Genomic DNA, 22,973 nt, shown 5'->3' on the forward strand with positions numbered 1-22,973 from the left:
AATGTCTAATGATTAATCATTTATTTATTTATTTATTATTTAAAATGGCGGAGTTACGACATAACCTTTTCTTCCACTCAACCATTTACATTTTTCTTGTACAGTCGGATCTCATAATAGAGATTTTTTTTTACGACGAGAATAAAAAGGATATACACTTAGGTACGTTAAAGAGTTGCCGACACAAAAAAACAATACAGAAAATAAAATATGAAAAGTGAAAATGAAACTTATTACATATAAAATAAACACTAAAATAAACAAGCGACAATGCTGAAGACATGTTAAACTATACAAGAAGAAACAAAGAAATCAATCTTGATTATATATAACACATAAAATACATTCCTATGATTGTGTATGTATAGATAAAATGATGCACATACTTAAGTGATTGTGTATCTAGGCATTATTAATTATTCTCCCCCACAAGACGATGTTGTAGCCATGCACTGAGAAAAATCCGTTATCCAGACAGTTGTATATTGTAAAAAATATAGGGAATTCTTATGTTTACTACGGAAATCTGTACGGAACATACGTTATCCATATGGTACATACACACTCCCCTTTCCCGCTTAGATATTAAATCATGCCGCTTCAGGGTGTCTGACGTCTAACAGTCTTTCGTATATTACATACGCCATCTATATGTAATATACGTCCATCTGTAGATGAGATCCTGACTTCCTGTATACAGTTCTTACTTTCGTACGCAAGGTACATCTATTCGAAACATTTATACCGAAAGTATGTATAAAACATACATTTTCTGTTATACGTTTTCTTCAGGATGTTACATAAGGTTGTACGTTAAGTCCAAAAACTACAGGATTTACGCATGTAACCTACGTTTATACGTATCCCACATAATTATTTTCTCAGTGTGCTAGCAGGACAGAAACGTGATGCCAGTAGGATGGAAGTATTGTCATATGTTGCGATTACAATATTTTGTTGTTATATATTTTTTTAATAGAATATTATATTATTCTTATTTCTTCGAATGAATTCGTCAGTTACAATGGTAGTTATAGTAATACAAACAATAAAGTTAATAAAAGATAACAGACATCACATTACATTTTCAAAATACAATATTTCGAATGATTTTGCAAAGGACATAAATTCCACTTGAATCAAAATAAGTATTGAATCATTGGATTTGAAAAATAGTAATGGATTTGAATTCTTTCAGTTTAACGTCCCTCTATTATGCTGTTTAGACTAAGGAAGACGGATGATTAAGACAAGTTGAACGATGGTAGAAGAATTAGTAGATTGAGAATGTGAAAGGAAACAGAAGTACCCTGGGAAAACCCATGGACACAATATTGTCCACCACAAACTTACTTGGGTGGGGATCAAACCAGGAACCCCACGCAAAAGAGGTAAGCGTGGTACCACTGAGCTACTGGGTCCTTCAGGGGCGTAAATTGAATAGTAATAGTAATCTGGACGGTTAGAAATAGAGATTACTATTTTTAACCCATTTAGAAATAGAGATTACTATTTTTAACCCATTTAGAAATAGAGATTACTATTTTTAGCCTATTTAGAAATAGAGATTATTATTTTTAACCCATTTAGAAATAGAGATTACTATTTTTAACCCATTTAGAAATAGAGATTATTATTTTTAAGCCGTTTAAAAATAGAGATTATTATTCTAAACCCATTTAGAAATATAGATTATTATTTTTAACCCGTTTAAAAATAGAGATTATTATTTTAAACCCATTTAGAAATAGAGATTATTATTTTTAACCCATTGAGAAATAGAGATTACTATTTTTAACCTATTTAGAAATAGAGATTATTATTTTTAACCCGTTTAAAAATAGAGATTATTATTTTAAACCCATTTAGAAATAGAGATTATTATTTTTAACCCGTTTAAAAATAGAGATTACTATTTATAACCCATTTAGAAATAGAGATTATTATTTTTAACCCGTTTTAAAATAGAGATTATTATTTTAAACCCATTTAGAAATAGAGATTATTATTTTTTAGCCCGTTTTGAAATAGAGATTATTATTTTTAACCCATTTAGAAATAGAGATTACTATTTTTAACCTATTTAGAAATAGAGATTATTATTTTTAACCTATTTAGAAATAGAGATTATTATTTTTAACCCATTTAGAAATAGAGATTATTATTTTTAACCCATTTAGAAATAGAGATTACTATTTTTAACCCATTTAGAAATAGAGATTACTATTTTAACCCATTTAGAAACAGAGATTACTATTTTTAACCCATTTAGAAATAGAGATTACTATTTTTAACCCATTTAGAAATAAAGATTACTATTTTTAACCCGTTTAGAAATAGAGATTATTATTTTTAACCCGTTTAGAAATAGAGATTACTATTTTTAACCCATTTAGAAATAGAGATTACTATTTTTAACCAGTTTAGAAATAGAGATTACTATTTTTAACCCATTTAGAAATAGAGATTACTATTTTTAACCCATTTAGAAATAGAGATTACTATTTTTAACCCATTTAGAAACAGAGATTACTATTTTTAACCCATTTAGAAATAGAGATTACTATTTTTTAACCCATTTAGAAATAGAGATTACTATTTTTAACCCATTTAGAAATAGAGATTACTATTTTTAACCCATTTAGAAATAGAGATTACTATTTTTAACCCATTTAGAAATAGATATTACTATTTTTAACCCATTTAGAAATAGACATTACTATTTTTAACCCATTTAGAAATAGAGATTACTATTTTATTTTTGTTTCAGAATTTCGTAGTCCCTTCTAAATTTATTGATTCTGACCTCATTTAATGTATTTTGAGGATTTTAGTAGTAGCACATGGACTGCTAGCAGGTCCTTATTGGAAAAGACGAAACAAAACCCACAACAAATAATCCAGAGACAAAAATTGATAAAAATAAATTGTTCCGATTTGACAACAGAGGCATTAAATGGGTTAACGAAGGCGGCAATTACAAACTTTTAATTCTTGAGGAGAATGTGCAGGCCAAAATCTATATATATTGAATTCAGGTAGCCCCACACAATTACTTTACAACGTTGGAGTAGCAACAGAAAAATCGTTCGCCCACTGGGAATCGAACCATACGTGGTAATAACTCATCTACGCAAAGTACAGTTATCTTTGTTGCATACACAAGTACGTTGTGGATTGTTTCCGCTTAACCATTAAGAGCAAAATATCCAACGTTAAAAACCTGCTGGACAAGTTATTTATAATAGCATCTAGGAACAACAACAGCGATTATGGGAGTAATAGCGAAAAGGCGTTTCCGAGGTCTCCTTGGTCACGCATTGCTTTAATTATATATATATATATATATATATATATATATATATATATATATATATATATATATATATATGAGGGCTATTATATAGTATATCTATTTCTTTAAAAGTCACAGGGTCACACACACATATGTGTCTGTCTGTCTACGCAAGATAGGCCTGATGTTTTTTCACATACTCCACTTGCACACACGCAAATCAAATTTGAAACCTTTTCGTGCTAATGCAGTGACCTCTGCAGACACTGTATGTTGCCTGTTCCCTGATTTTTCCATTGCTCCATCGGGTGTGGTCACTTCTCACTTGCCACATATTCCCAAAGTTCACTGTAAGACCTTGGCAAGAATTAGAATGATATGTGTTGTTCTACTAGTTCCCAGTTCCTTGTCTCCAATTGCAGAATGAAATTATGTATTTATATACCGGGTGTCTCATAAATAAGGGTTTGCCTTTAAACTCTTTTAAGCATGGTGGTTATCATGCTAGAAAACTGGTTTAAAGCACTGTGGTTCGTTTTACTAACCACATTATTCTATCTGTAACTGAGAGATTAGCACAGTGACATCATATTTCCCTAGCACGAAACAGTTATTATTATTATTATTATTATTATTATTATTATTATTATTATTATTATTATTATTATTATTATTATTATTGCCAGCTAGATATTAGAAGCATGCCATTATGAACATAACAAACAATTACCATAGAAGGGCCGCGGTGGCTCAGTGGTAAAGCGTTCACCTCTAGTGCATTGGGTCTCTGATTCGATCCCAGCTCGCGCCAATTGAGCTTTGTGGTGAACAAATACCGTGTGCGTGGGTTTCTCCGGGTTTTCCTGTTTCCTCCCACTTTATTCATTCCACCATTTCAGTCATTTCTCATCATCACCGTCTCCTTTAACCTAGCCAGCATAATCGTGAGACGTAAAGCTTCCACAGATAAAAAAGTAATTAATATAAATTGTTGCTGAAAATTCTCTTTTTAAAAAAAGAAAGAAAGAAAAGAAAATTGAAGCCTGCCTCATAAGCAGGGGGCACAGGCAGTTTTTCCCATCAGTGGCTCAACGAGCTAAACTCAAAAGAAATTAAATTTTTTATGAGAAATATCGTAACAATTATTCCATTAATTTGAGGGAACGATATCTTGAGCTTAAACAATTCCTCGAAGGGATTAGGTGGGGGTAGAGTACATATATCCTGGAAAACCAGAATGGAAAATTGTTCTAGCCGGTTCAGCAGAAATTCCAGATTTTTAAATATCGTATTATGAAGATACTATAAATTAGTTAACGAAATGGAGTGATACTCCCACTAAGTTCAAACAATTTAATTGGATACTTCAACGTTGGTCGATTTCTTGGGATGAGGTAAAATATATCCCAAAGTGCGTATATAAAATAGTACTTGTGATCTTAGTGATGATAATCTGTTTAAACTGAAGACATTTGGTAATAATGTTCAAACAAATCTTAACACTTTGTTGACGTATAAAAATAAGCCAGCTGTTTTTTTTTTTATACCGTACATAACAAAAGATATTTGAGAAGAGCAATATTTGCAATTTACGTAATCCTGACGTCGAAAGAGGTTTTTAATGATCAACCCCCAGAGAATACAAGAAATAAATTGATTAGGATGAGTTACAGGAGTAGATGGGAACACGTTTTCCCTATTTTTCGACTGTAAAGAGTATCCCGTAAAGAACCCAACTTTTGAAATACTCCCCATTTCTGTCTTAGCAAGTTGACAAACGTTATCTATATAGCTAGTTAAATAAGTAGCTTATCTTTTCTATGATTCTCATAATTTATACTCTGAGAAACCTTGTAGTTATCTTTCAATGCAATGTTTTGACACACAGATGCAAACAACAAGCGAGAAATTAATTACAGAATTTGTGAGAAGATAGAAAGAGAAAGGAGAGAATCGAGTGAGTAGCCTACATGTGTATGACAATTCATCGTATTATTGTTTGTCTGGGTCACCGACTCACTCCGAATCATGGGTCTAATGTGGTTACTTCAGGTCATGAGTGTTTGGATCGCTCCGAGTCATGTATCTGCCCTGATCACTTCGGGTCAGGGGTCGGTACAGATCACTCTTAGTCATGAGTCTGTCTACATCACTCCAAGTCATGGATCTGCCCTGGTCACTTTGGGTCATGGGTCTGTACGGATCACTTCGAGTCATGGATCTGCCCTGGTCACTTAGGGTCATGGATTTGTTGAGGTCACTCCAAGTTATGAATCTGCCTTCGTCACTTCGTGTCGTGGCTCTGTGCGGATCACTCCGAGCCATGGGTCTAACCTGGTCACTTCAGGTCACCGACTCAGACCGGGTCATGGGTACGTTCGGGATCACCGAGTTTGGTGAGTCATGGGTGCGACTGCATCTGGGTCATCCAGGTCACGTGATTCGTTTCATCACTGAGCCACCAGATGCCGCTCTATACACTGTTTAGTTCTGTCGTTACGTGACACTATATCCTCTCTCTAGCCGACCCACATATTTTAAACAAACAAAATCATTAGTTTCCTTTTCAATAGATGAACTAATTAAATGCAAAGCTTAATAAATAAACCTTACCTTCCTCTTGAAGAATAGAAGTTCCTGATAACTTTTGCATGTGACCACTGTTCCATTACTAGCACTGTTATCTCTACAGGTGCACGGATAAAAGATATCGTTGCCCACAGAACATGATGAGGATCCTGATGATGATAGTGTTTGACGATTCGGCTGCGGTGCTACGACCACAGAAAATGCCAAGCCAAGGGCAATGCAGAAGATCAGCCAAGCATTCAGCATTGTTGTTGTGGGTTCAGTACCAGGGAGTAAACGATTGGAGTTTCCTGAATGGTGATGACAACGATGATAGGTCGTAAATTATATGTTTTGTTATGGTTGTTGTTCTTCAGGTCGTGACATTCACGGAATTACTGTCTACACTTCGTCCACACATCACTAAAACCTGAAAAACATAAAAATTATGTTAATTTTAACAATTGAAGCAATTATTATTTCACAAAATTAAATTAAGTGAAAAAGTCAGTGTAACGTCCCACGATTATACCCTGAAGACTAAACAAGACATATATTAAATAAGAAGAAAATGATGATGGGATTAATTGGCGGAATGAGAATGTGGGAGTACACAGGAAAACCTTGAGAAAACCCACGAATAAGATATTGTTTACTGCAAGTTTATATGGCCTGGGAACGAATCAAAAGATTCAGAACAGTGTTTTGTGTAGTTGATATGCATTATAAAAACTGAAAGTATATGCCATTCTCTGAAGCATTTATCATGATTACCAGTGGTGTCTTTAAGGGAGGCTTCCGGGCTTAAGCCCCCCGAAATGTTATTTACTATTATAAAGTAAATTAAATACCTTGCAGAATTTTCACATTTTCAGGAATAAAGTTAGCAAAGCCCCCCCTGAAAGAAAATCGTAAATACACCACTGATGATTACATATCTCGTCATAAATGCTATTTTGTTCAGCAAGGGGACATCTTTCGATTGATATTACCTGCAAGGTTCCTACTGATCTGAAAAAATCTATTTCCCTGACTTCTTCCTGACTTTCATAACAGGTGTTGGATGATGTTGACATATAAATAAAGAATCAATTGCTCATTCGTACATTCCACTTATCTCCAATAAAAAACTGAGTAACGTTCCATATACTGGTTGACTAAGCTGAAATTGGTAGTACAATTGATGTTAGAAAAAACATATTTTATAAAATTTCCCTGATTTCCAGTCTTTTTCCTTGACTTCCCCAACCAGTAGGAACTCTGATCTGTATACGATACTGTAAAACATGGTAAAGAATCGATACACGGGTTTCTCCCTCATTTTTCACGTATTATAAAATTTTCTATACAGTTTTTACACGGATTTACAAATAAGTAATATCTCTAATAATCCTTTCTCTATAAGTTGGATATCCTGCTCAGAGCAGAGAGAAGGTTTTGAGGCTGTTGGTTAGGAACCTCTTGCCCGAATCAGCACAGAGGTGGGATAGTATTTCCTGTCCAGTGCAGCGCGGAGATTGGTAAGGAACTTTTTGCCCAAAGCAGCCCAGAGATAAGATTAGGGAGTCTCTCCCGCACAGAGCAGCTTGGAGAGATTGGTAGGGTATGATCAGTTGCTGACTGATGTCTTCTGAATCCATATTTCCTCTTTTATAGCCAGTCTTTGGAGGCGGAACGTATGGAGGGGTTGAAGGAGTCCTCTTCGTGACTCTTCGTGTTCTCCTCGTATTTCTTCGGAGATGGCATCCGTCGGCTGCATGATGGTCCTTGTTCTGAAGCATGTTGCTTTGTTTGTAAATATGAGGGGATATTGCAATATACAGTTAACAAAATAAATAAATAAATAAATAAATAAATAAATAAAATAAAGCTTGAGAATTAATAATAATTTTATTTTAAATCTCATTAAAATAGTGTGCTGTTCCGTCTTGCTAGCGTTATAATAGTAGACTTAATGGGTGTAATAGTAAAATCAACTTCACTTTAATACAAGGCATGGTTCCCATTTAGCATCATTTCAATGTTCACAAAATCAATTGTTTTTGTCGAATTGTTTGAAAACTATGCATGAGGGTTCAGCCTCAAGCAGGGTGAAATATTTGTCGAAAGTTGAAATATACCTCGATCGATATGTTTAATTGTACTGAAATTTTTTACTTAATTTTTGGACATTACTTTTTTCATTATTCACTAATAACACTGTACAAATAATACAAAAAATAATATTCCATGGTTAATACGAGGGTTATATGTTTAATTTTTGAATAATATTAATATAATTTTAAAGCTTGTACATTTACAGTATCTACTTTTCTACATATTCACCATTTAGGACTATGCATTTTTCTAGGTGTTAAGGCAGTTTTTGTATGGTCATGTCATATTAACTTGCCGCCATGTGTTTGAAGAAGCGTTGAACCTCATCTGTCACCTTATTATCGTTGCTGAAGCACATTCTGGCCAAATGTCCTTTCAACTTAGGGAAGAAGGTGCTAACCATTGGTTTGTTCAACCATCGCAACTGTCTCGTCGAAAAAAATTGACGGTCCCCTGCTCTCTTCTTCGTTGTGAATTTCTGTACGACCAGTTGCAAACTCCCTACAACAATTGAGGATGTTTTTGACATCCAGTAAATGACTCGCCATACACTCTCGCCAGTTGACAATGAGTTTTACACAGTTTAACTTTTTTTGGGGGGGGGGGGGGGTTCTAAAACGGAATAAGTCGGCGAACTTTCCACTTGGCTATGAATGACTGAGCGTCACAGTGAGATGCACATAGTTTTGTTTCGCAATGGGAGAATCAACAAATACAACCACGTTGCAAACAGTTGCACGAACAGTTTCACTGTGTCCCCAGCCCTTTGAAGACCCTACTGTACTTTTTTGAGTTACCCTCGTACACAGTGGCGAATCCAAGGGGAGGGCTATAGGGACTATAGCCCCCTAGACGCTGAAGTTTACACTGGATAAAATGGGCTTCAATCCTGGTTTACACTGGATAGAACGGCAAATTACGGTCCCTCCCTTGATCATATCCTGGATCCGCCACTGCTCGTACATATCTGTTTCTTTATTCGTTTATTTTTCTAACATATTTTTGAAAAATATTGTAACAAGCTTCAAAATATATTGTATTTTTTTAAAATTTTAATGTATTTATTTTTTGGTACGGTATCATTAACCCTCTCATTGGCAACCTTTTCGACCCCCTTATTATACCAAGCGGTTTTAACTACCCCTCTACAACTTTAGTAATTAGTAAATATTTTGCTTTGGATAGTGTTACTTTCAGCGCATAGCTTTATTTAGTATTAAAATACTGTATAGTCTGAAATTATTAGAACTAAACATAGATTCAGAGAACAATAAATTTTACACCATTAGGAATGATCCCAAAATGGATCAAAAGATTTGGATATTGGCCAATAATTAGTTTTTGGATCAAGGGCCAGAAAATTTTTGAACGGCCCCTAAATCGAGTTTTTGTACTTTCTATGGAATAAGTACATCCAAGGGCGCCCATGTTGTGGTTTCCAAGGGGCGGGGGCAAGTATAAACGACATTTCAAATATAGTTTAAAATTTTGCTGGAACTACTGTAAAAATTCTATTGGGTTTTCGATATTCCCAAGTATAATTTACTCTTAGGGGGGGGGCGAGCGCCCAACCTTAACCCCCTCTGATGGGCGCCCTTGAGCACATCATACTGAATTAAGTGATAGTTTGGGTTTGGCTACACTATATGTAGTTCCCCAGATATAAGGCGTACCAGAAAATTTATGATTGAAATATATTCGATCTTTTGATCCACAAAATGTCAGAAATATAAGTGTGTATAGAAATTAAATCATTTTAAGATAAAGTTATGTAGTCAATAGTTTTTAACTCTCCAGGTAAAATTATTGTCGAAAAAAATCCGCCTGAGCTAGTCAGAATATTTTGCTTGGTATTGCGACGGTTAATACATCAAAAGAATTGCCCAATAATAAATAAATAAATAAATTAGACTGTCCTTAGTAATAGACTGTAGCTGTTAGCTAAACTAGTAAAAAAAGTTTTGAACTGATGCAATGTTCTGTAGAATTATTGTATCTAAACGATACATGTAATGTTTCTTTTTTTTACTTTAAGGCCGCAACTAATTATTATTCTCTGCAGGCCCGTAGCCAGCCCAAAAATTTAGGGGGGGTAGAAGTTAGGGGGGGTCCGACCCAATCATATTATACTTCATCACCATATTATAGTTCATTTGCAAGCCTACTGTGAAATTTTATGGGGGCCAGCCAACATTTAGGGAGGGTCCGGCTCCCCTTGCCCTCCCGTGGATACGAGCCTGATTCTCCGTCGTCCCACGTGCCATTATAATTCTCAGGTGCTGAAATTAGGGTGAGGGTGGTTGCTCAACTTTACCCAAGAACATTTTTTGTTAAGTTTATAAAGTAAATATCAAAAACTTACCAATTATGTTCCTATATATGTATATTTCATAAAACAACGGATCCACAAGAAAACATTATAGTTTGTATAACACCAGACGCACAATGTTAACTAGTTTACGCACGATATAATAAGCAAATACCAATGTAATGAAAAGGTTTTTACATGCACCAACGTTAACCCGTTAACCAGAGATGTCACATGGTTATACCAGGCGTACACAGAACCTTTTCAACAATATATTGAGTCATGCGCAGGCGCTAACACTGTATAAGCTATTGCCGTAAATACTTTTTGTCCTCGCTTCCTTGTCCATTAATGGAACAAATATAAAATTATGTACAGTAGTTAAATTAATATTAGTAAACCAACGTCAGTCACTATTTAAACAACTATCATTTTTACTGCTTTTAAGAAATATGGATGGATGGATTGTAAAACAAAGTGCTTTTTTTTCTTGTTTGTAAATGTTTGAATTCTAAATAACAGCCATATCCATACAGACTCCAGAAAACAGAAAGAATGAAAAATCTTTTAAAATATTGACCGAAGTTATTTTAACAAATACCAATTCAAAATTAATCTTTAAATGAAACCTTTATGTCGGCTAGGCTAAAGGAGACAGTGATGACGGGAAATGAATGAAATGGTGAAATGAAGAAAGTGGGAGGAAACGGAAGAATTCTGTGAAAACCAACGCACACGGTGTTTGTGCACCACAAAGTTCACTTGGCGCGAAATGTGATCGAACCAAGAACCCCATGCAGCATAGGTGAATACTCAACCACTGAGCCAGCGTTGCCCCAAATTAATCTTTGAAAGATGGCATTATATTGTTTCAGATGAAATAGCAATGTTTATATTTTCTATCTCAAAGGCTAACTCATTACAAGGAACTACTAGTTAACATCGCGTTTTCCTTTTTGCGTTAATAACAAAAGAAAAAAAATTGGTGTTTGCTATAGTATTCTGAAACAGATTTGCTTCAAGAAAATTATGTCCGGAGGGGGAGGAGAATAAAACTGTGAGGATGTTGCACTAAGCCACTACTTTGGCTATATATATATATATATATATATATATATATATATATATATATATATATATATATATATATATATATATATATATATATTCATATATATATATATTCAAATTTCGCAACAGTTGCCCTAGAATGATCGTTCTTTTGACACTATGTGAGAGCGCATAACCTCCGGAAATGTCTCTTTAAAAAATATGAGACGTAGATCTACAACTGAAAGTGGAATCCTAACTACTTGAGTTCCCGTCGGGAATTGAACCCGGATCCCGCATGCCAAAGGCACAGACGCTAACTGCTTATCCACGAGAGAGCTTCAGAAAATATGATACAAATAATATTGGTCACGAGACAGCATTTGGGTCTGTCTCATCTCGAAAATGGTCCTGAAAGTGCAATCTCGTATCGTAAATTGTCTCTGTTCCTATTGAAAGATATCTATTTGTTCTCGTATAGCGACATGAAAATTCTGTCTCATCTAGTCTCCTAGGCGATACTAGTATTAGCTTATTCAATATCGTTTTCCTGACGTCTGCCAGTAACCTTATTGTAAATAATAGTGTAATGCACACTCTTCACTGTAGCTTCCTGGTGTCTGATATAAGGTATACTCTCTTAAATTGCAGGAGAAAGGATTTAATTTGTTGACAATATAAGAAGTCTTCTACTGGAGTAATATTAATTGACATGCGCATGTGAATTTCTATGAAATAAAATCATAATTACTTAGTTCTTGTACACGTGGTATCTCCCTAGTACAAATTCTCAATCTGCACTACTTCCGAGCTCCCTAATTTCTAGTTTACAGGACAGAAACACAAGAGAATTAGGTAAGTGGGATTGAGCCTGCCTTTGGGAAGAAACTCATAAAAAACATTTCATTTTTTAAAAGTATCGTCAGAATTAGTGTATGTACTCCTTACATGAAGAAACCGTTAATAGAGTCATGCATAAAATAATCTACGACAATTTTGTAGGATAGAATTGGGACGTTCTATTAATTTTTCATAGACAAGAAAGACAATTTCTTTGATGATAGTGAATATTTTATATAGATGAAAGTTTGAAAGTCATATTGTTAGTGTAAAGAACATCTGAAAATTAGTGGTGACAAAGCCATTCCTTGAGGTACACTACTAAGAGCAAAGTTAGGTTATGTTCGTTAAATGTTCCGTTTGAGAAATATTATATGTATATTTACAGTTTACGGAAGACAGTTTCTTTGGTGAATGAGAATATTTATATAGATGATAGCTTGAATGGGATATAACTGGCGTAAAAAAGATATGAAAATAAGTGGTGACAAAGTCATGCCTTGAGGTACACCGGATGAAGTATACTAATTTAAGATCTCTTTTGAGCACCAAAATTATATGAAACGTCTACTTACAGTTTAGTGTATGTAGGATCCAAACCACTTTACTCTCGTTGAGAATCGCACCCCTGTCTCTTAATCAAAAGCGACAATGGGACTGACTGACTCCTCCAAGGAAAACTTAAGTTAAAAAAAAAAAAAAAAATATGCTATAGGACTCAAGAAGGAAATAAGAACCGGAACTCATTAGGGACTTTGAACGGTGGATATAATGAACTATTTCTTCCTCAACTGCCAAGAAAGACGATACCCATAACACTTTCCTTCATTATGAGTATTCCGAAAGGAGCGAAAGAAAATATTTTATAGTAATAACCCACAGCCGCCATCTTTTAACTTCCGGAGTCTTAATAAAAAACACATAAGATCTTGAAGATGTAAAGTACAGTATAGCAATGTAAAGAGACAATTATCACATATGGTATTTTTCATTCACATCATAATATAGTTTTGGGAATTAAGATTATTTCCGCTCAGATTTATGTGTTTCTTCTCTGGAAGAGAAAAAAATAATAAAAACTCTGAAAAGGAAATTGAGAAATGTCAGTCCTTTCTTATCGTAAAATCATTTGTTACTTACTTTCTCTATACACACATGTTTTTTTTTTTTCTTTCTTTGCTTTGATGTGGTGTGAAAAGTACGGCAATTGACTGTTACAAAATATTGCGTGTCAAACATTACGGCTTCTAAAGACGTACAATAAAAATTCTTAGTGAAACACAGTTCCTGCTCTTTTGTGTTTTTGTATTTCTTAGAAAAAAAATTGCGTACACGCATGCATGCATGGTCAGATATTTGCATACACACAGACAGGTACTGGCAGTGTATATATGCACTGGGTGTTAGAAAACACGGAAACTTAATTTCTAGGATCAAATCATACAGAAAGAATAACTAAAGTATTAAAACACAAGTAGAAATGTCCGTTCTTTGCACGGGAAAAAATAATGTAGAAATTGCTGGCTTTTCTTCTTTAGAAGCAAAATTTTCGAACACACCGAAACACATCTTCACTCATTTCTAAGAAGTTCCGTTGGCCAAAACCTCCTTTGTATATTTTCTCTGTCTGCTGGGCAGACACAACTCTCAAGAAATACTTAATGGATTACCATCAATTTTGGCCAGGATGTGGAGACCAAGGAAAATTGTTTGTTGATGGACGTGATCCACACAGCTGATCTCAAGATACAGACAATCAAAAATCGGTTCCCTATGTATTCCTATGGGAGTCCTGTTATGACAGCAACCCACATAGCAGTAAAGCGATGTTGGTTGCATGACGTACAGGCGTTTGTCAAATGATTTGCTTGTTAAGGAGTACTGTGACAAACCCAACTCCTTCTCGTGTCGTACACTATGATACTGCTACTTTGTAATCAAGACTTTAAATACCAAATTCCACACACACGCACAACTTAAATTCAGTTCGAGGTAAGATGCTAACTAAATTCCGAAATTCAGTTTAAGACTCTTCATCCCGGCGAAATTAAAATACCGCTAATTTTACATTAATTATGTGATATCTTCAAATAGATAAAAGATAATCGAAATGTGGAATAAGAGCGCTCTAGACAATATCATTTTACATGAGAAACCGCTATCACGACTCACTTATCTGCTTTCGATTTCGAGCCATTTTGAAAATCGGCATTTATTTTCGCGTTTCTAAACAGCTGAAAACATAAAGCCACTAGGTGACTTGTGATAACGGTACCTCACGCAAAATAATATTATCTAGGGCGCTCTTGTTCCATATTTCAATTATCTTTTATCTATTTGAAGATATCACATAATTACTGTAAAATTAGCGGTATTTTAATTTCGCCGGGATGAAGACTCTTAAACAGTTCAATTGTTTTCTTGTAATTCGATTACTAACAATATCAGTAAGTGAATCCTTACGTTGGACATTTTCTCAATAAAATGTCTGAAATTTGAGTATTACAAAAACACCCCCATCTTCCGCTTTGAAGAACGGAAGTTTCAAAAATGCTGAAACAAAAATCCTTTTTTTTTCTTCTTCCTTGCTTTCGTAACAAAATGACTTTTTTGTCCATATTTCACATTCCTACAGGTGTTACTATGATCTAGGTATTAATGAATAAGTCACTTGCACTGTTTTATAGTATACCTAATAGTAGGGAAGACACAGATTAAAAGTGAAAAATAAAAAAAAAAAAACTAGTATCGTTGAGTGAACTAACATTATTGCTATATAATTAGTGCTCTCAACGGGTCGGGTCGGGTCGGGTTGAAGACCGACCCGACCCGTGACCCGAAATGACTGACCCGACCCGACCCGAGTAATCCGACCCGTGATCCGATCTGATTGGCCTACCCGACAACCCGACCCGAGCTGACCCGATTGACCCAATCCGACCCGACAACCCGATCCGAGCTGACCCGACTGACTCGATCCGACAATCAGACCCGGATAGCCTGATCAGACAACCCGACCCGACAACCCGACCAGAGTTGACCCGACCCGACCCGTTTGAGAGCACTATATATAATTCAGAGCAAAAATGAAATCTTTCAGTTTAACGTCCCACGATTAGGCTTTTTTAGGCTAAGGGAGACGAATGATTGCAGCTAGTAATTGATGACGTAAGAATTGGTGGAATGAGAATGTAGGACACAGGATTACCCTGAGAAAACCCACGGACACGATGTTGTTCACCACAAACTTACTTGGATGGGTATCGAACCAGGGACCCCTAGCTCCAGAAGGAAGCGCTTTACTACTGAACCTCCGTATCTCTAATGACTGTGATTTTATGTCAATCTTTTAGCCCCTTGGAAAAAAAAATTTGCGGCGCCCCTGGTTATACACAAAACACTTTTTATCCATAAAACATACGCGTTCGTCTGCATTAAACAAAGAATGAATGCACTAAAATGTTTGATAAGATACACGAGAGTACATCAGATCAATCATCAGTGGTGTAGGGAAGGGGGAGCAGAGAGGCCGGGCCTCCCCCAAAGAGGTCCAACAATGTACTTTGGTACTTTGATGTTTGTAATTTTTTTTATATATTTTTATGTTTATATATTTTTTGTTTGTAATTTCTCTATATGTACCCATAACAGCACTTGCCCCCTCCCCCAAACACACATCCTGGCTACGCTACTGTCAAACATTAATATTTTCCAATGCGTCAAGAAATGGCCTTTGCTGGATTTTCAAAGTACAGTACATAATATTTCATGGGGTATAAGTGGTTCATTTTATTAATACTTTTATGTGTATAATTTTTCTTGTACAGTGGTGTTGCCAGTAATTTAGTTTTGGGGCGGGTTTAACTAGAAGAATGTTTGATTAAATAAAGGTAAACTTTAGGGTCTTTGATGGATTAATATTCAATTAATAATAATAATAATAATAATAATAATAATAATAATAATAATAATAATAATAATAATAATTGCTATTATTATAATTATATTTTTATTATTATTATGGTTTCATGTTTGTTTTCCCGTAGAGGTACAGATCCTCTTCATGTTAAAAATACTGAAACTGTGCTTAAATTTGAAGTTATCTGAGACAACTGAGGAAATCTTTCTTAACTTGAAGTTACAGTGAGGGCACGGTGGCTCAGTGCTACAGCGCTTACTTCTGGTGTGTGGGGTCCCTGGTTCGATCCCAGGGGCCAAAAACGTTTGTGGTGGACATCTTGTCCGTTTGTTTTCTCGAGGTACTTCTGTTTCCCCATACATTTTCATTTCACCAATTCTTGCATCATTATTCACTTGCTTTATCATAATTTCCCTTAGCCTAATGGGCATATTTATTTAGTGTTCAACTGAAAATTTTCATTTCATTTCATTTCATTTGAACCTGCCGTTCTAGAGTTGAGAACCTTACCGTTTAGTCAGGAAGCTCATACGGGAATGTCATACGGGAATCAGTCCCGTTGAATGTCATAAGGGAATCAGTTGTGTAAACGTTATGAAATGAAAATTTCCTGCTGTTAAAGCCAGGGGCGGACTATGGCCGGCCGTGTCTGGTTTTTATTGGGATGATGTGTAGTCGCACATTGGTGGTCGTTAAATTTTATTTTTCTGACTATTTAGATCGTAATTCGTTACTTCTTAAATCAAATTAAATGAAATTTTTAGTTTTAGGTCTCTCATGATTAATAACCTTTAGACTAAGGAAAACAGATCATTATTAAAGACAAATAATAATGATCAAATAATTGGTGGGATGGCAATGTGTGAGGAAACGGGAGAACCTCTAGAAAATCTACGCACACAATATTATTCATCATAAACTTACATGGTCTGGGAAATAACCGGGACCCCTAGAGACCAGAAGCTCGTGTTCTACTACTGAAGCACTGTGTTTCCCTTCTTACTTACTGTAGATTTACAAGGCTTACAAAAAAAAAAAAAAAAAAAAAAATGAAATCTTTAAGTTTCACGTCCCACGGTTATGCCGGTTAGACTAAAGGAGACGGTAATTATGAGAAATGAATGAAATGGTGGAATGAAGAAAGTGGGAGGAAACGGGAGAACCCCGAGAAAGCCCACGAGCACGGTGTTTGTCCACCACAAAGTCCACACGGCGCGAGCTGGGATTGAACCAGGAACCCCAAAGCACTGGAGGTGAACACTCTACAACTGAGCCACCGCGCCCCCCAAAAGGTCTTACAATGTTCGGTTAACAAGGAAACTCTGCCCATCGGGAAATGAACCCTGAATTACGGATATCAAAGGCGCCTATAATTAGACTACACAGGGAAATACTAAGACCACATTAACCCATTTGAAATAAGTTTTAATTTTAACTCTTCATTTGTAAAAGATGTTTCCATTACAGATGTAGCTTATAAAAAATATACTAACGTCTTTATAACCAACTAGTTCAGCATGAAACCCTGCGTTTTCGGGAAGTGACAGAGAGAGCGCTAATTTTTAAGCAGGACGTGACATATCAAAAGTTTTCACTTTCCGTGATCGTAGGAGTCACGTCGCAAAACAACTGTTCACCAATGATTTCAGCATAAAACGCTTGTTAAGACACTAAAAAGAACTTTTATCTCCTTTTTAAAGATATATCATAAATGTTATGTCACGATTTAAAACCTTATGCTGATTTTTTTCCCCCTTGTTACTTTCATCAAAATTTTTACTTTCTTTCTATGGCCTACAAAGGTAACGTTGAGGTTGCTTTGTAGCAAAGCCTCTTTGGTTCAACTGAGGAGTCTCGTATTTGTTCGTATTTCGAACATTAAATATTTAATTCTTGTAGGCTAATGGTTTCCGGAGGCTATAGCAAAATGGCCCGAGTTATTCGGCTTGTAGATTACGAGCTGCAATCCATCATGGATTCCAGTCTACACCGAAGAACATGAGTGTTTACATAAATGTCTTCGATGTTATGCTCCTTAAGCTAAAGGAGTCGGGCGATTAATGCAAGTGAATAATGATAGAAGAATTGGTGGAATTACAAGGGAGGAAACGGGAGTACCCCGAGAAAACTCACGGACACGATGTTGTTCACCATAAGGTTACTTGGCAGGGGATGGAACCAGCGGACCCACATAAAAGAGGTAAGCGCTCTGCCACTGACCTACCGTGGCCCCCAAAGAAGATTTGCTAAAAATAATTTGAAGTAATGCAAATAAAAAAATTAAAAAATAAGGTGATAAATAAAATACAATAAAAATGTTTTTAAAACATACGGTAGCTTTTTAAAATAAAATAGTCTAGGAGGCTCAGGTGGGCAACGCTTTAAAAGTTTTAACTGGAAATCCAATCGAAAAACGACCATTAGGAAGACCTAGGCGCTGATGAGAGGACAATATTAAGATGGAAATCGTAGAAATGCAAATACAAAGTAGGAAGTTGGATCCAATTCGCTAAGGACAGAAGTCAATCGAAAGCTTCTGTGAACGCGGAATTGAACCTTCGGGTTCCATAGGCCATGGATTTTGTTAGTTATATACAGGGTACTTCAAAACAACACCGACAACATTTAGGAGGTGATTCCTGACACCAAGATAAAACGAAAAGTATAGACCAACCTGGGTGCACAAATGCTTCCTTTCGGAGTTATAGGCTGCCGAAAACATGAAAAACTCAACTTTAAAGGTCCATAGCTCCAAAACCACCTATGGCTGACTATGGTACCTACCGTACTCAGGTGAAGACTTTACTTAGGAAATAAGATGTGTGCTACCCAAAATTACATGTTTCAGAATCCTAAGGTACTCACGCAACAATTTTTATAAAGGCAGTTTGGCTATGGGCATATAATTTGAAGTGCTCACCAATTACCCCTATAAAAATTGTTGAGGAAGTACTTTAGGATTCTGAAACATGGATATTTGGATAAGGCACATTCTAGTTTCTAAGTGAAGTCTTGACCCGCCTACGGTAGGTCTCATAGTTTTGGAGCTATGGACCTTTAAAGTTCATATTTTCATGTTTTCGGCAGCCTATAACTCCAAAACGAAGCATTTGTGCACCCATTTTGGTCTATACTTTTCGTCTTATCTTGATATCAAAAATCCCTTCCAAACGTTGTGGGTGTTGTTCTGAAACACCATTTACAGCGGGTTTTTTCTAATTTTCGTAAAATACTCAATGGGCTTCTGTTTGCTTACAAAGCTCTGGTAGGCTTTTGCCCTACATCCAAAAAGAAGCCCTGCAAGGGCCTCAGTGAGGACGGCCAAACACAGGATTCGAACTCAGAGCCACCTAATAGTGAAGGAACTATGCGCACTAGTTTTCAAAGACCACTTATTTAATCAGAAGGATATAAATATCTTTTCTGTATCTTGTGGCAAAGACCTTGAAACATTTTGTATACATAAACATTTCAGCTCATATCTATTGACGTGCAGTGTCATTATGTTTGTTCTTTTTATATCTGCATCACCTGATAAAGTTACGGCCATTGTCTTTGAAGTTTGCAATTAGATATTCAACACCGATGTTGTCTTTCCTTGCCTTGGCATTGAAGTATTAATATGTATTGACGCTATTAAGTATGAATGTCTCATCGCTGTTGCTTCCAATTCCAAATGGATGACCCATCTTAATCTTCGTTCCTTCGGCATAGCATTCAACGATCAGAAACAATAGACAAATGGTTAAGTATTGAATGTGGAGGTTATTTGTTATTGCGATATACTGTTTCACATAGTACCAAGTGAATAACTACGCAAAATACTAACAGGGATCCGCATTGTTTTCCTGGATTTATTTATTTTCAAGCAACAGAAACAATGGTACCGTGAAGTCGCTCTTAGTTAGTCATTTGTTTATAGTTTAAGTTGTTCGACATTCTCTAAAGCAGGGTTTCTCAACCTGGGGGTCGCGAGAGGGTTTCATGCGGGTAGCGAAGATAAGAGGAAGAGATAAATATAATTAGAATCTAATACCGGAAAATTTTTTTAAATATTATTTTGAATTTTGTTCTGATAGTCATATTTTTATACATAACTGTTAAGATCAACAAAAACTAGATCTATTAAACATTTCATCAGGTGCAGAGTCGTTTAAAAAACAATTTAGATGAAAGAGATACGAATATGAAACTAATGAGAACTTCATACTGAAATACCAGAAATGTACAAATGCAACAAAACCTGGATATTGAAATACTATTAAAATTGAAAGCTAATGAGATACCTAAGCATGGTGTGATTTCATTAGTGCGGCAATTAGGGACGGATCCAGGACCGACTTCTGGGGGGGAGGGGTGTAGGTTGTCATACTGCTACTTAGAGCTACTTTTAAGAGTTTCAAACTTTGGGAGGGTTTTATTTATATATATAAAATTAGAAAGTTTCCTCTTCTAGGGGGGGGCGATCTCCCTGATCGTCCCTCCTAGATCCGCCACTGGCGGCAATGTCCGGCTCAATCTTCGTGATGCACATTATCAAGTCATTTAAAATACTCAATAACTTTTTTTTTTTTAAACAAATGTCCAAGATTGTTTAAAACCAAAATTAGAAATAACTTTAATTTTTATCATATGACCCAAAATTAAGCGAGGTATGAAGTTTTAAAATTTTCAAACGGCCTCCATTTTGAAACAGCATGACGGATCGGATTCGATATTTGTAATGTGAATGAACTGATCAAATTTGGTTTTAATTTTTTTTTTTTTAAGGAAATTTACTGTATCCACTATATACAAGAAATGGATTCTACTATTATAGAAATACATGAATATGATGAGAACACCACAATAGGTACATAAAAAATCCCACACAAGGTTATTACAAACCAGAAATTATAAGGGGGCCACTGACAAGAGGGTGTGATAAAATGAGGGTCGTGATAGGAATTAGGTTGAGAACCACTACTCTAAAGAATCAACCTGCTAGCACTTTTCTTTCACTATCTAAATTGAAGTTTCAGGCGCAGATAAGTCCTAGTCATGTTTTATAATACAATAAATTGAAAGTTTATCCAAGTGTCTTGTTAGTAATTTTTTTTTAAAAAAATCCTCTTGTCATAAATTTGCTTTCATTGCATATAATTGTTCAATTATTATTATTATTATTATTATTATTATTATTATTATTATTATTATTATTATTATTATTATTATTATTATTATTATTATTATTTGCAAGAGATGTACATAAAGTAACGAATCTTCTTCATATTCAAACATGGTTTCTAATCAGGGGTGGAAACGTGGGTAGGGGGACGCAAGGAGACAGCGTCCCTTTAGTAAAAAGCACACTCAGTTTTAGGATTCTTGAACAAGAACTACGATCAGGAACGTCATTTCAGACTTTGCTTGAGGGGGCAAGAGCACCACCGACACAAGAGTTTCACGTTTTGTACTATTATATTAATAGACAATCTATTAAAGTATATGTATTTCTCAAACTCTTGGGGGGGATTTCCCCCTCCTGCCCCCCCTAAATGGCAACCCTGACTACGATAAGTAAAACAGCTCCTTCTTTCTCGTATGTTTATATAAGTGAAAATCAATTACACAGTTTCACATCGTCTTTTCTACAGGGTGTTACAAAAAATGTGTCATAATATTTGGGAAACAGATTCCTTACACCAAAATAAGAAAAAAAAAAGTTCAAATGGACCTCTGCTCAAAAGTGGATAGTTTCGGAGTTATAGGGTGCCGAAAACGTGGAACAAGTGAACTTTAAAAGTTCATAGCTCCATTACTATGGGACCTATCATAGTCGGGTCAAGGAATCACTGAGGAACTGGTACGTGAACTATCCAAATATCCAGGTTTAAGAATGTTCCAGTTACTTGTACACCAATTTTTAGATAGGTAGGTGGAGAGCAGTGATTTATTTGTGGATTTTGTAGAAGGGGGGGAATTTTTATAAATGATTATTACTAAAACATGAAGTTGAATTATTGTATTTTATAACAGATTATATAGCCTATGATAGGGGTATTTTCCCTGGGAAGACTGAACTAAGAGACAAAGAAGTCAAAACTTAGAACGGGGGAAATTCCCAGGCTTCCCTGGCTACAAATAAATCCCTGGTGGAGAGTGATCAACTACTCCCAAACAGCTTCTCTAAAAATGATTGTGCAAGTACCAAGGGTTCTGAAAGATGGATATTTGGATAGTTCACATACTGGTTCCTCAGTGATTTCTTGACCCGACTATGATAGGTCCCATAGTAGTAGAACTATGGACCTTTAATTTTTTTTTTTTTTTTTAACATTTTCGGCACCCCATAACTACGAAGCTATGCCCTTCCGACCACAGATCCATATGAATTTCTTTTCTTATTTTGATGTAAGAAATCTATACCCAAAATATTTGACAATTTTTTTTAACACACTGTTTATTACCACATCTTTACTAAATGACGTGGCTAATGTACTGTACGTCAGGCGTGCACCCAGAAATTTTTGTAAGGAGGAGTCCAATGCTAAAAGCCGCTACGTCTATGTATGATTCTGCACCCGAGAAGACGATAAGTAATTGTCAAATACTTCCACCTATATTTTCAGAAAAAAAAATACAGAACTAGATTGTTTTTATAAGAGAAAGAGTACAGGTGAAGTGTGGTCAAGTGGTTATCGCACATGCCTTTGGAGCACGTAGTACGGGCTTCTAATCACGTTAAGGGAACAGAATTTTTGGTGTTGATAGAATATTGTGTGAAAATGAGAGGACTAACTTGAACTTAGAAAGTAGCCCTGAGGATTGTAAAGCTGGCCACCAATATACATATCTGACTAGTCATAGTTTAAGGTTGGTGTATTTGCAATTATATGTTAGTTATTAGACTACCG

The 22,973-nt window shown here is 35.5% G+C and overlaps 1 protein-coding gene across 3 annotated transcripts in view; it reads right to left on the minus strand.

The window, feature by feature from the left end:
• Positions 1-22,973, minus strand: part of LOC145685746 (uncharacterized) — a 172,132-nt gene that overhangs the window by 103,742 nt on the left and 45,417 nt on the right. For all 3 annotated transcript variants that reach the window (XM_081758245.1, XM_081758243.1, XM_081758244.1), the window contains exon 2: positions 5,909-6,293. In XM_081758245.1, coding sequence (XP_081614371.1) covers positions 5,909-6,130 — 222 coding nt within the window. In that variant the 5' untranslated portion in view covers positions 6,131-6,293. The remainder of the gene's footprint in view (positions 1-5,908; positions 6,294-22,973) is intronic.

This window comes from Thermobia domestica, chromosome 5 (assembly GCF_964235325.1).
Source record: "Thermobia domestica chromosome 5, izTheDome1.hap1.1, whole genome shotgun sequence".
In the NCBI taxonomy this organism is placed as follows: domain Eukaryota; kingdom Metazoa; phylum Arthropoda; class Insecta; order Zygentoma; family Lepismatidae; genus Thermobia; species Thermobia domestica.